Source organism: Siphateles boraxobius, unplaced genomic scaffold, assembly GCF_051911475.1.
Source record: "Siphateles boraxobius isolate OS27281-9 unplaced genomic scaffold, OSU_SipBor_1 24, whole genome shotgun sequence".
Classification (NCBI taxonomy): Eukaryota; Metazoa; Chordata; class Actinopteri; order Cypriniformes; family Leuciscidae; genus Siphateles; species Siphateles boraxobius.
The window spans coordinates 16,466,833-16,481,953 of record NW_027508855.1 but is presented as its reverse complement, the minus strand read 5'-3'; the positions used below and the strand labels follow the sequence as shown (position 1 = coordinate 16,481,953).

General features: G+C 39.1%; 1 protein-coding gene across 1 annotated transcript in view; it reads right to left on the bottom strand.

Annotated features, from left to right (window-relative positions):
- rtn4r (reticulon 4 receptor) overlaps window positions 1–1,156 on the bottom strand; it is a 105,447-nt gene extending 104,291 nt beyond the window's left edge. The window contains exon 1 of the mRNA XM_077241709.1: window positions 666–1,156. Coding sequence (XP_077097824.1) covers window positions 666–687 — 22 coding nt within the window. The 5' untranslated portion in view covers window positions 688–1,156. The remainder of the gene's footprint in view (window positions 1–665) is intronic.
- Window positions 1,157–15,121: the final 13,965 nt, after the last annotated feature.

The following is a 15,121-nucleotide window of genomic DNA, read 5'->3' as shown; positions in this document are numbered from 1 at the left end:
CCATTCATTGTCCAGCCCTACGTAATTAAATATTCGGGTGTAAAAGCCAATGACCACTCCCCCAAACACCATATGCAAATAAGTAGACATGACCGCAGCTGAAACAACTCAAATTGACACAGTAGGCTACGTATATTTCAAACCCCTTTATTATTACTCACCAAAAAGTAAAACGTGTTCAAATAGATAAAATTACGGGCGAGAAGAGTCTCATCTCCGGTAGGAAACTACTAACCGACCTTAACCATACGAAAACCCTGCATTAACATATTCAGGTGCACCTATAGCTCGCGCATCCCTTCATGATCGCGCATTGGCGAGTTGAGAAACATGCATAACTGCACGAGCCAGCAATTGTGGTTCTTACTGACAGACTGTTTTCAGTGGGACAGACTGACGTGTCAAACTAGGATGCTTTATTAACGAAGTGGATGGAAGCAGAAAATTATCGTTTTCTATGGAGAGTTCTGAATATGACCAAAGCGATTCAATATTTAGCTACAATATGTTCCGGGGTACAAGCAGCCTTTTCGTCCGTGACTGACATTTGGTGATGCTCGCGGCGTAGCGTAGCCTATATAAATGCGGCTGTTAAAATATATATTAAATAAACAATAAAGAATTCAACAAATATAACTTTTTTTAAAATTATTTCCGTGACTTACCCTCAACAATTAAAGTCTTCATGTTTTATGAATATATCCAGTAAATGAGTAATCCCAGAAAGAGGTCCCCGTTGGACTGGAGAAGACGGTGTTTTCCTCGCTGTGGTAAATTTGAATAATTTGCAAACCTCACGGAAGATGAACCACCATCATCCCTGTCGTTAAAACTTTAGCCGACGGTCGCCGGACAGGCGCGGGACGGAGAGCAGCGTCTCCCGGTGGTTCCTCTCTCAGTCATTTGGGCAGAGACACAATCACAGTAATATCCAAACTCAAATATCGGCTTCTGCCGAAGAGGACCGGCCCGGAGGAATGCCGAAACCTGGTGAAAGTCACACTGGAAGAGGATAAACTACTGTCAGGATGAATCCATATAGGCTGTAGCCTATGGCACATTTCCGGTGAAAGCAGAAGTATTCCAACGACCCGAGTGTCCGTGCAGCCGCGCGGGAGGAACGGGAAGAGGCTGTGGCGCCGTGTGCGTGTGTGTGAGAGAGAGAGAGAGAGAGAGAGAGAGAGAGAGAGAGAGAGAGAGAGAGAGAGAGAGAGAGAGAGAGGTGCATGTGTGTGGGAGTGTGTGTGTGTGTGTGTGTGGAGTGTCGAGAGAGAGAGAGAGAGAGAGAGAGAGAGAGAGAGAGAGAGAGAGAGAGAGAGCTAAGAGATGAATACGGGTCATTTTTCCAGACATTTGTCTAAACATCAACAGAAATGTATGTAAAATTTTGATGAAAACAAACAAATTGTGTGTGTATATATATATATATATATATAGATAGATAGATAGATAGATAGATAGATAGATAGATAGATAGATAGATAGATAGATAGATAGATAGATAGATAGATAGACAGATAGATAGATAGATAGATAGATAGATAGATAGATAGATAGATAGATAGATAGATAGATAGATAGACAGACAGATAGATAGATAGATAGATATACAAAGAGGAAAATTCTGTCATCTTTTACTCACCCTCAGGCTGTTCCAAACTCTGCTGAACACAAAAGAAGATATTTAGAAACCAAACAGTTGGTGATCCCCATTGACATCCATAGTATGGACAAAATAGGCTACTATGGATGTTGTCAGGGTCCATCAACTGTTTGGTTACCCATATTTTTCAGAATATCTTTTGTGTTCAGCAGAAGATAAAAAAAAAACATACAGGTTTGGAGCAACAGAATTTTCAGTTTGGGGTGAAATATCCCTTTAAGATCTTAATATTCTAGTGTTTTCTTTATATTTATATGTATATATAGACATACACACACACACACACACATATATATATATATATATATTTATTTATTTATTTATTTATTTATGTATTCATCTAAAATAGTAGTATAATACTTGACTTATCTTAAAATGTAATTTCACAATACTGTACCCAGATAGTAGTGCAAATAAAGCTCAACTGAATTAAATTAAAAATATATATTATAAAGGGAGAGGGAATTGTGGGGGTTTTTTTGGTCAAAAATGGGGGAGAGATAGAGAGAGAGAGAGAGAGAGAGAGAGAGAGAGAGAGAGAGAGAGAGAGAGAGAGAGAGAGAGAGAGAGAGAGAGAGAGATTAATGTTTTATAGCACAGGAGCAGGAATAGAGCACTAATGAATCTTTTATAGATTTCAGATGCTTTGACGTGCAGAGAATCCATTTGTATAAAACGAAAGCATTCCTGCACATATATACACACAGAATTATAAACACAGACGCCTGATGACATGTAAACTTTTAGAAAACTATGTTTTATTAACAAAGTTGGGTAGGAGCACGTTCAGATAATCTAACCAATCAGCTCGAGAGGAGGCTTATATAGAGAGCCGACTTACCCCAGTTCCACAACAGTTTTCCAGCATCCCTCCTCCAACCCAACTCCTCACTCCATTATTCCTATCCCATCCAGGGATAGGGGGAGGAGTACTTTGGGTCCGGGCCAAATTCTGAGCTCGGAGCCCTCTCCCTGGACACCATGCCAAATACGCATATTCCATGTACTTATTTGTAAGTATAAACTAGTGAATTGCTCCTGCATTTATTTTACCTAAACTGACTGGTTTTAAATACTAATAGTTATACTCAATCTACTAATACTCTAAGGAACCTTGCAATTTGTCAACTAACTCTCATTAAAGTTAGTAAAACGTCTAAAGTGGACCATTGAAATAAAGTGTCAGCCACATATCAACAAATTCCTTTGCCTTCATTTAACACACTGCTCCATAAATCAACTGTCTCTGTTGAAAAAAAAAACATACAGTTGTGAAATATGAGATGTTCGAACCAGAAAGATGACATTCGAGTTTAATGACTTTGAAGGCCTCTTATGTTACAGTCATACAAAAAGATTTTGGGCTATCCATAGATCTGTTTTCTCACCTCACAGACTTCTGTGAATTATCTAATGGTTAGGTGTCTCCAATGAGCACAGCAAAGGAAAATCAACATGCAAGAAGTGCAAAAAAAAAAAAAAAGAAGCTATTGCTAAATCAGGCTTTCACTTCCACTTATTTGCATTTATGTTGTGGTAAAACATTGCCAAAGCACTGTAAACATTAAGCTTATATACTTATATATGCATTTGTTTCAAAATGTACAACAACAAAAATACTATTCACTAAAAAATAAATAAACAACATGCAAAGAGGATCTCAGACTTTCTGCAAAATATCTCCTTTAGTGTTCCCCACCAGAAAGACATGAGAATGAATATATAAGTACTTTCATTTCAGGTGGACGTGGTCTTTAACAGTGCACAAAACAGTTGCATTCAATTTACAGTTGTATAGGCATACATTTATATATGGCTCCTCATGGAATAATGCAGCATCCAACTAATTTTGTCTATGAATACACAATACCTTGAGGATTCTCCGAAGGTGTTGATTGTGCTGTATTTGAGATTGCCTTTAATACTGAGCAATAATTGAGCCTGTGGCTACCAAACACATTTTGCTCTAACAAATTAGTGCTAGAGTGTAATGAGCAGTGCCAGATTGTGGATGCAATACAGTGTGTAAACTTGAAAAGTGGATGAAATTAGCATGTTAATACACAAAAAAATATTAACCTGATTAAAAAATCAGGGATATTGTTTTAGGCAGAATACCCCCCCCCCCCCCCCCCCCCCTCCTCCTCCTGATTCAAAAATCAGGGATATTGTTTTAGACAGAAGACTGTACTGTCATAAAATTGTAACTTATTAAGTGCATTTCATATAATTTATTTATATACCTTGTCCTGATTACAAAGAACAAAGTTCAAACTCTGTTACAGTCTACCTCTATTATTTATTTGACTCTTGTCTGAGTGTATGTCCTTGTGGCTTTGTTATGTTCACTTCTCACAATACTATTTTTAGTCACTAGAAAATTACCATGATATTGATATATTTCATTTTGGAAAAAAAGTGACTGTTTTGAAATAAGTGTTGATTATAACTCTTGTGACAACTTCCTATTGTGACAAGACAGGTCTCCCCTTGAGAGAAATCCTTGAAGGGACTTAGAAAAGAACATCAAATATGCACCGCATGGCATGCTAAATTACTTCTTAAAGATTGTTTTAAACACAAACATACATTATTTACGATGGCCACAATTTCAAACTAATCCCTTCTCAAGTCTTGAAGAGTTGAAGTGATGAAGGGGCTTTAAGATTACAGAGAGAGAGCTTTCATGCTAGGAGCTGTTTTCAACCATTTCCATCAGCCACGTCCAGAACTTCCTGCTGGCTGTTTTCTTTGTGTCAAATCACAAATCACAAATATTAGTTAGGGATCTGCTTGCATGTGAAGAAATCAGGGTTGGTGAAAATATGCTCTGTGAATCATGCGTTTATAGTATTCCTGAAGCTCCCGTCTAACTGCAAATTCCTCAAGGGATCTTCATTTATCCAATCATGCAGGCTTTTTATTTTTTTTAATTTTTTTTTGTACAATTTTGATTATATCACGACACATCAGTCAAAGTATTATAAAATCTAATAAAAACACATAAGCCTAAAATGTAGGTAATAAACTGATTTTTATGCACGACGGACAGACAGAAAAGCAGACAGAAAGATAGAATGGTGGATAGAACGATAGAATGGTAAATAGAATGGCAAATAGAATAAACGAAAGACAGACCAAACAAACAAAGGAACAACAGACAGATAGATAGATAGGCAGACAGACAAAAAAATACACGAAAGACAAATAGACAGACAGAACAAATGAACGGATGACAGAAAGACAGGCGAACAAATAAAATAAACAAAACACAAATAGACAGATGGAACAAACTAACAGACAGACAGACAGACAGATAGATAGATAGAGAACGAAGACAGACAGACAGACAGACAGACAGACAGACAGACAGACAGACAGACAGACAGACAGACAGACAGACAGATAGATAGATAGATAGATAGATAGATAGATAGATAGATAGATAGATAGATAGATAGATAGATAGATAGATAGATAGATAGATAGATAGAGAACGAAAACAGACAGACAGACAGATAGATAGATAGACAGATAGACAGATAGATAGATAGATAGATAGATAGATAGATAGATAGATAGATAGATAGATAGATAGATAGATAGATAGATAGATAGAGAACGAGAGAACGAAGACAGACAGACAGATAGATAGATAGATAAGGAACGATAGAGAATGAAGACAGAGATAGATAGATAGATAGATAGATAGATAGATAGATAGATAGATAGATAGATAGATAGATAGATAGATAGATAGATAGATAGATAGATAGATAGATAGATAGATAGATAGATATTCTGACTTGCTGACTCACACATTTCCACTGTCCTTTAAAAAGCTTTTCCAATAACACTCATACAACATAAATCTCATAGGACAGGAAATGCAGGATCAATGGTGAGCGTTTCTGCACTAATTACAGACTCTGTTCCTCCACTGCAATCCTTTTCATTTAACAAGCATTCACACACAATCAGACGAGACAATCCTATCCCCCATCATTTGTCGGCATGACACAGATCCGCCACGCAAAGCTCCTCTGTCATGGCTTACTGTGCGCAGTGACCTCTGCACTGAGTCCATGCCCAGATAGACATCCTCCTGCACAGTGACACTGTTACCGTTAAAAGCCTGTGACAGCTTATTCTCCTCAGCGGCCTAGAAAGACAATATCCATGATGGAACTGCCCCGCGTTGCTGTCCAAAACTCATTAACACATTGGAATAAAGACAATGTAGACTTGTTCACATTAAGTTGAAATTACACCGCCCCTGTCTTCCACTCTCGCTCCCTTTCTCTACTTTTAATTTTGTCTTTTTAATTAGATTTTCAATCGCTGCTGTATAAATTAGCTTACCTTAAGAAAAATGGCCTGCCTTCGTCCACTGCATGCTTCAAAAGTTCTTCTATAATGAACTTAGTATCAGACAGATTGGACACTTTGTATTCTACATGTACACACTATACTCTAGAGGACGGTGGCACCAGCTGTGGCTAAGTTTCAACATAGACTAGTTGTGACTGGTTAGGAAATATATTTGCTTTGCACCATTAAACATAATAGAAACTTACCTCTAGCGCTTATGACCTACTATTTACGTTCTGCCTTAAGAACAAATAATCACATTAAGAATATAGAAAACACACTCTGAAAGTTACAAAAGCTGTCACTGGGGTGGTACCCTTTCAAAAGGTATCAATATGCACCCTTAAAAGTTTTGTTCACCCAAAACTGAAAATTCTGTAATTATTACTCACTCTGATGTCTTGGCAAAACCATAAGACTTTCGTTCAACTACAGAACACAAATGAAGATCTTTTTGATGAACTCTGAGAGCTTTCTGTCCCTCCATTGACAGCTACGGAACTATGATTTTGAAGCTTCAGAAGGTGTTTAGCTATTTAGTCCAAAAATACAGAATCACTTTATATGATGAACAGATTGAATTAAGGCTTTTATTCACATTTAAATATTGAAAAGTGAACGTAAACCGAAGCAAAACCGAACCTGCTTGACACATGAGAACAAACCTCATTGGTTCTTGAAGAAGCTCAAAGGTCCTGTGCAACACGAGAATGAACCTCATTGGTTCTTGCAGAAGCTCAAAGGTCCTGTGCAACACGAGAATGAACCTCATTGGTTCTTGCAGAAGCTCAAAGGTCCTGTGCAACACGAGAATGAACCTCATTGGTTCTTGCAGAAGCTCAAAGGTCCTGTGCAACACGAGAATGAACCTCATTGGTTCTTGCAGAAGCTCAAAGGTCCTGTGCAACACGAGAATGAACCTCATTGGTTCTTGCAGAAGCTCAAAGGTCCTGTGCAACACGAGAATGAACCTCATTGGTTCTTGCAGAAGCTCAAAGGTCCTGTGCAACACGAGAATGAACCTCATTGGTTCTTGCAGAAGCTCAAAGGTCCTGTGCAACACGAGAATGAACCTCATTGGTTCTTGCACAAGCTCAAAGGTCCTGTGCAACTCGAGAATGAACCTCATTGGTTCTTGCAAAAGCTCAAAGGTGCTGTGCAACACGAGAATGAACCTCATTGGTTCTTGCAGAAGCTCAAAGGTCCTGTGCAACACGAGAATGAACCTCATTGGTTCTTGCAGAAGCTCAAAGGTCCTGTGCAACACGAGAATGAACCTCATTGGTTCTTGCAGAAGCTCAAAGGTCCTGTGCAACACGAGAATGAACCTCATTGGTTCTTGCACAAGCTCAAAGGTCCTGTGCAACTCGAGAATGAACCTCATTGGTTCTTGCAAAAGCTCAAAGGTGCTGTGCAACACGAGAATGAACCTCATTGGTTCTTGCAGAAGCTCAAAGGTCCTGTGCAACACGAGAATGAACCTCATTGGTTCTTGCAGAAGCTCAAAGGTCCTGTGCAACACGAGAATGAACCTCATTGGTTCTTGCAGAAGCTCAAAGGTCCTGTGTAACACGAGAATGAACCTCATTGGTTCTTCCAGAAGCTCAAAGGTCCTGTGCAACACGAGAATGAACCTCATTGGTTCTTGCAGAAGCTCAAAGGTCCTGTGCAACACGAGAATGAACCTCATTGGTTCTTGCAGAAGCTCAAAGGTCCTGTGCAACACGAGAATGAACCTCATTGGTTCTTGCAGAAGCTCAAAGGTCCTGTGCAACACGAGAATGAACCTCATTGGTTCTTGCACAAGCTCAAAGGTCCTGTGCAACTCGAGAATGAACCTCTTTGGTTCTTGCAAAAGCTCAAAGGTGCTGTGCAACACGAGAATGAACCTCATTGGTTCTTGCAGAAGCTCAAAGGTCCTGTGCAACACGAGAATGAACCTCATTGGTTCTTGCAGAAGCTCAAAGGTCCTGTGCAACACGAGAATGAACCTCATTGGTTCTTGCAGAAGCTCAAAGGTCCTGTGCAACACGAGAATGAACCTCATTGGTTCTTGCACAAGCTCAAAGGTCCTGTGCAACTCGAGAATGAACCTCATTGGTTCTTGCAAAAGCTCAAAGGTGCTGTGCAACACGAGAATGAACCTCATTGGTTCTTGCAGAAGCTCAAAGGTCCTGTGCAACACGAGAATGAACCTCATTGGTTCTTGCAGAAGCTCAAAGGTCCTGTGCAACACGAGAATGAACCTCATTGGTTCTCGGACGTCAAGCGAACATGCTTTAGCTTCCGTTTACCAGATCTAATGTGTGAGTTGATAACTGTTTATATGTGAATAAAAGCCTAAATTTAATCTGCTCATTATATAAAGTGATCGTGTCTCGTGTCAGAAAATTTTGACTAAATTGCTTGATTCATATGGACTAGTTTTACGATCTCTTTATGAACTTTTTGAAGCCTCAAAGTGGTAGTTGTGTAGTTGTCAATGGAGGGCAATAAAGTTCTCAGATTTCATCAAAAATATCTTCATTTGTGTTCCGAAGATGAAAAAGTCTTACGGGTTTAGAACAAGATGAGGGTGAGTAATAATGTCAGAATTTTCATTTTTGGGTGAACTAACCCTTAATGGGTAAATAATATAAAAAGGTGTAACTGTTAAAAAGGTACTGCCACAGTGACAGCTTTTTTAAGTATAGAGAATAAATAAAAAAAATAGCTTCCCCGCCATTACTCAGTACCCAAAAAGCATTGTCATGGCTTTCACTATAATAATTTCAGAGTCTTAGAACAAAGTATGCAATGGATATTCGAGTATAATGAGTTCATTTTAATCTTTTACTTTTCTATTGTATGTCAAAGATATCAAGCCAAGACAGCCTCGCTGTAAGAGTATCACATAAAGATTTCCTGGAATTAGTGCATAAATCTCCTGACCGAGATAAGACTCTTTTTAAAAGGTAAAATAAGGTCCAGTTTTCCATCTGTGTTTATTCTGACATCTCAGGACTTAGAATAAATAGCAAGTGAGGACAAGAATCTTCCTTCCCATCTTCCTCTATATACTTTCTTTCATGTTTACTCATCTTTTCTCTTTCTCTTCCCAGATTATACACTGTTCTTCAGTATTAGTATCTATCAGATTAAACTCACTTTCTAGGAACAGAATTAGATTTATTTGAATGTTTACTAGGGTTGTCACTTATACACATGAATTTAGTGAGATTAATTATGCAAAACAAAAAAATGTATTCAATAAAAAATGAGTGCAATTAATCATACCCCCTGACCCGTATATAACCACAGAAGCAATTTAAGCTTGAATGCTTAATGCAATGGCCAAAGACCAATGCAACTACATAAACTAATGAATAGATGGAACACAAGAAGCCTTATTTTTCCCAGTTCTGCCACCTCCTGTTTTAGCAAACGGAAAGCACTGCAACACATGTGATTCAGCCACAATGAAACGTGTGGTGACTGAGGTGGAAGTGCAAAATAAATGCTTATACTGGAATATAGGGTGTGCACGTGTTATCACAGTAAGCGGGAGTCACTGCGGTTACACCTACCCGTGCCAAGTCCGCAGTTTTCCTCATGGAAAACTTTTACACTGTTGCAGTGGGTTGTTTTTTAGTCTGCGGGTCCCCCGGAACTCGATTTTTACCCCCCTGAACACGATTGGGCTAGTTTGGGCAGTTAATGGGCAGGTTTTGAATAACAATTGGGCTGGTTTTGTTACGCAAACCTGGCAACCCTTTTGTTAAGCGTTATTGCCGTGAAAATTAAACAAAAACACATCTAAAATGGGAGAGAGCTTTGGGATCGACTCTTCAAATAAATTCAACAAGAAATCAGAGGTATCATTTTTACAGACTGCCGAAAGCTACAGAAAAGAAAAGGAAATGGATTGCTGCAATTTGCAGAAACAACTGGAATACAGGCAGCAGACGTGGGTTTGCATTTACCGTTTTGTGTCAGATATGTTTAATTTTGTGGTAAAATCATACCCTACTTTATTTATTGTATTGATAACACAGGTAAATATTTACTGTCCTATATTCTGTGAAACAGCAAATAATGTTAGACAAACACAGTTTTCCTTAAAAAGCAAGTTTAGATAGATAAATAGATAAAAGGACAAATGAGTTAATAAAATAGAACTCTGCAGAACTCTGTATTGTCTGCAGCTGCCAGTTAACCAGATAACTTTAAAAGTTTATACAACATTTATTAAAACAAGCAGAATATCCATTGACTTTTTATCCCATCTTAAAGTACCAGCAAGCGTCATGTCAAATCTATTAGCGTTTCTCAATACACGCCATTTCCAAGCAGCTTTACAGAAAGTCATAATGCCTTATACAGTCACTGGCCACTTTATTAGCTACACCTTGCTAGCACTGGGCCTTCAGAAATGCTTTAATTCTTCATGGCATAAATCCAAGGAGTTGGAAACATTCCTCAGATTTTGGTTCATATTGTCATGATAGCATCACACAGTTGCTGCAGATTTATCGACTGCACATCCATGATGCGAATCTCCCGGTTCACTACATCCCAAAGGTGCTCTATCAGATTGAGATCTGGGGCCTCATTTATAAAACTGTGCGTAGGATCTTTACTAAAAGTGTACGTGCGCCAAAAAAGCCAAAAATGGCATACGCAAAAAAAAATTCAGACTTATAAAACCGTGCGTACGCCAGAAACTGCGCTGAATTCACTTTATAAATCCCAGTTAGCGGAAGACTGTGTGCACATGCATCTCCTCCCCGAAACAACCATATATGGAGCTTACAACGCCTAGTTTTACTATGCATATCCTCATCTGCATATCATTTGCATATTATTATTCATCCACGTGAAAACATGTTTAACGGTACAAGACATTAGGAAAATATGAAATGCGGATGTGGTGTCACATTAGTTACATTAATAAAAATCATTTAGTAGCCTATCCTTGCCTTGTTTTTGAATAAATAAATCAAATAGTGTAAAATACATTTCTGAGAAAGTTTTTCTCAATCTTTTCCACTGGCCAAGGAGTATTTTTAATTGATTTATGTTTTTAAATGGAAACAGATAGACCTTGTTGTGAATTATTTGCACAAAACTATTTTCTCAGACAATCTGCTATTATCATGATAAGCAATTATCTCTGTAGTTAAACATTAAAACACAGCATGCCAGAGGAAACGTGTTTGAAAGCATTGCATCCACAACAAATATTTCTATTTATTGAATCTAAAAAAATTTGTAACTTTTCAGTAATGATTTCATGTAATTATTTAATCTAAATGTTTACATCAGAAGTAAAACAAAGTTTAAATCATTATTTTATTTATTTAAACTGTTATTGTGAACATGCACTGTATTTATGATTAGGACTTATAATGAAGATTGACGGTTTTAGATAGGCTATATATGCGTCAGTTTCACTAAACGGCCCAATGCGCTCGCTGGCACGGACATTTAAGAAGGGATGGATGCTTGCTTCATGTGATAGGCTTGGTGAGTGAAATTATATTTGTATTATCTTTCTGTATATGTATAATTTTCTTTAGATTTTCTGTCTAAAAGTGACCAAAAAGACATCACTCCAGCTCACCGTCGATGTCGCCAAACTGCTCCATCTCCAAAATGTTTGTACGCATGGGTCAGAGTTTGCGTGCAGGTGCGCAAAATTTCGGGTCAAGTTTGTGTTTATAAATCACAACTTGTGTGTCGGAAGTGGCGTACGCCTCTTTCAGGGCCTGTTTTGTGCGTACGCAATGGTAATAAATGAGGACCCTGGTGACTGTGGAGGGCAATTGAAGACACCAGTTTGAGATGATTTGAGTTTTGTGACATGGTGCATTATCCTGCTGGAAGCGTCCATCAGAATATGGTTCACTGTGGTCATAAAGGGATGGACAGGGTCAGCAACAACACTCAGGTAGACTGTGGTGTTTAAACGATGCTCAATTGGTACTAAAGGGCCCAAAGTATGCAGAGAAAATATCCCACACACCATTACACCACCAGCAGACTGAACCGTTGATACAAGGAAGGATGGATTCCATGTTGTTTATTCCCAATTCCGGCCCTTACATCTGAATCTCAGCAGAAATTAAGACTCATCAAACCAGGCAACGTTTTTCCAATCTTCTATTGTCCAATGTTGTTGAGCCCGTGTGAATTGTAGCCTCAGTTTCCTGTTCTAATCTGACAGGAGTGGCACTGGTGTGTCTTCTGCTGATGTAGTCTCTCTGCTTCAAGGTTGGAAGTGTTGTTCGTTCAGAGATGGTCTTCTGTAGATCTCGGTTTTAACGTGTGGTTATTTGAGTTACTGTTGCCTTTCTATCAGCTGGGACCAGTCTGGCCATTCTCTTCTGACATCAACAACACATTTTCACCCACAGAACTGTCGCTAATTTTTCAGATCATTCTCTGTAAACTGTAGAAATGGTTGAGCATGAAAACCCAGTAAATAATCCGACCAGCCCATTTTGCACTAACAACCATACCATATTCAAAGTCACTACAATCAGTTTTCTTCTCCATTCATATACTCAGGCTGAACTTCATCAGATCATCTTGATCATGGCTGCATCCGAAATCTTTGGCAGCTAACTTTGCCTCTCTGCCTTATAGGGCAATGACTTTGCAGGCAGCGATTTCACATGAAGGTACCTCACAAAAGGGATTTTAGTTAGACTTCTGAGGCAGCGTAACAGTTTAAAGATCTACAGCAAAATAAACAGAGCTTTGGTGAGAACTAAACAAATATTTAATTACTACAGTAGTAAATTCTTGCTAGAAATTACACCTGAAGTTGAATACAAACAAATACAAACGTCAAAAACATACATTTACACACAAACTGACCAGCAACCACAACTTTCAGATGCCTTCTTTCTTTTTCTAGCTGAATGGAACACATTGGATTGTGGGATATCAAGGGCAGCGAAGGACACATGTATGGGTAACAGTTTACAATACGGGTGCACTAATATGCATTAATTCATACTTAACTAATGCACAGATAATCATGAGTTAATGTATGACTCATGAAGAACTAAACCATTAATTAATTATTACTGCATCAGCAACTAATAAAGAGTCTATATGATTAATATACCAAGTAATACATGAATTGCTATTAATTAAACGTGTCATCATGTATTAATTCCTTAATAACATATTTTATTAACTAATAGTGTAAATTAATGTGTTAATTACCACAATTAGTCAACGCTATGCACTTCAACTTCCAGTTGTCTGCTTTAATTAATCATTAAAGCTAATGATTTGCAAATCTATCATTATGTTATGACTTTACTTGTTGAGGCACATGACTATTAACTAATTGTTAAGTAATATGTAATTTTGGTTTTGACATCCCCACTATGGATTTCAGTTTCACGCCTTTTACAACCGGGATTCATTGTGCCAGATGAACTGCCGCATCCAATAGTTCATGGCACAGGAGAGTGTCAGGTTAAGCTTGAGCTTGAGGATTTAAAGGCAGAACACTGAGAATATGTTGCCGGGCTCTGCTATTTCATAACACTACTTTAATATAGTTAATATAGTTCTTTCATACTTTCTCTGCGCATGCGCGTGCGATCTGTGTTTGTGTTTGGAGCTCCGTCGAATTGATTCATTAATCCCTGATTTTCTTCTTTACCACTCATTTATAAACAAGCACTTTCTATTTTTATATCATGTGAACTTATCCTCGACACTATTCCTTATAAAAAAAACAATCGGATTGCTTTGATATCGCTACTTGGATCCAACTTTCCGAATCTCGGCTACTAGCCTTTAGCCCGCTAGCATTTCACGCGTGGCCTCGCGCCTATCGACCCTCTCATTTTACACCCGTTTCACTGAAAGGATACGGGTTGTATCCATCATTTCAGTCCTAAATTAGTTGTGATATTGGTAGTATCACTACTAATTTACTGTTCATCTGTTATAATGGCGAACATATCGGATGTGTGTCTAACGTTACCTCTGAGTGCAGGTGTGGACACATTCGAGCTGTTTTCGGTACGATTGGAGCTGGAGTCGGTGGAGAAGCAGATCCGTGTTCTGCTGGTGAAGCAAGCCGAGCTGCGAGATCGGCGTTCAGCGCTTGAAACTTCACGCGCCGATGCTCACAAGTCAGTGGTTAGTAACTTTTTGACTCCGACTTCGTCTACTCCGTGCGTTTCTCTGCCCAGGAGGACGCGATCATCTCTGCCTTCATTCACTCCGGCACCGAGGCAACACCATGGACCCTGGGTGATCCCACAGCGGAAGACACGAGCCAGGACCAGACCAAGGACTTCCCCGCCCCTCCCGGTCTTCGAGATCTCCACCCGGAACCGCTTCTCCCCTCTTCGCGAGCCGGAACGTGACGCCGCCGTGATCATCGGCACTTCCATGGTTTGTCATGTCCGTGCTACCTCAGGTAAGCGTAAGGTGCGCACTCACTGCTTTCCTGGTGCTCGTGTTCTTGATGTCGCTGCACAGATTCCCGAGATCCTGAACGGTGACGAGCACGTCGGAGCTGTGGTGCTACACGCGGGGACGAACGACATCAGGCTGCTGCAGACGGAGGTTCTGAAGAAGGACTACAGAAGCCTGATCGAGACGGTTCGCAGCACATCGCCTGAAGCAACGATCATCGTGTCTGGACCGCTTCCCACGTACCGACTAGGACAAGAAAAAAGGTTCAGTAGATTATTTGCTCTAAATGAATGGTTAATGTCATGGTGTAATGAACAGAAACTGCTCTTTGTAAATAATTGGAATCTGTTCTGGGAGCGACCTAGGCTCTACCGCGCTGATGGCCTGCACCCCAGCAGAATCGGAGCGGCTGTTCTGTCGGACAACATCTCCAAGACGTTACACACCATATGACTAGTAAGTCAAAGTCCAAATCACAGTCTTTGCTGTCCCAACTTAATTGATATAAGTAGTGTAGAACATTATATAGAAACTGTGTCTATTCCTCGCTTAGTGAGGCCAAACAATAAATCTAGTGTAGGATCTAGCAAAAATCTTATTGTAATTAAACCAGAAAATCTAAATATCAGTGAACAAAAACAATTTCTAAAGCTAGGT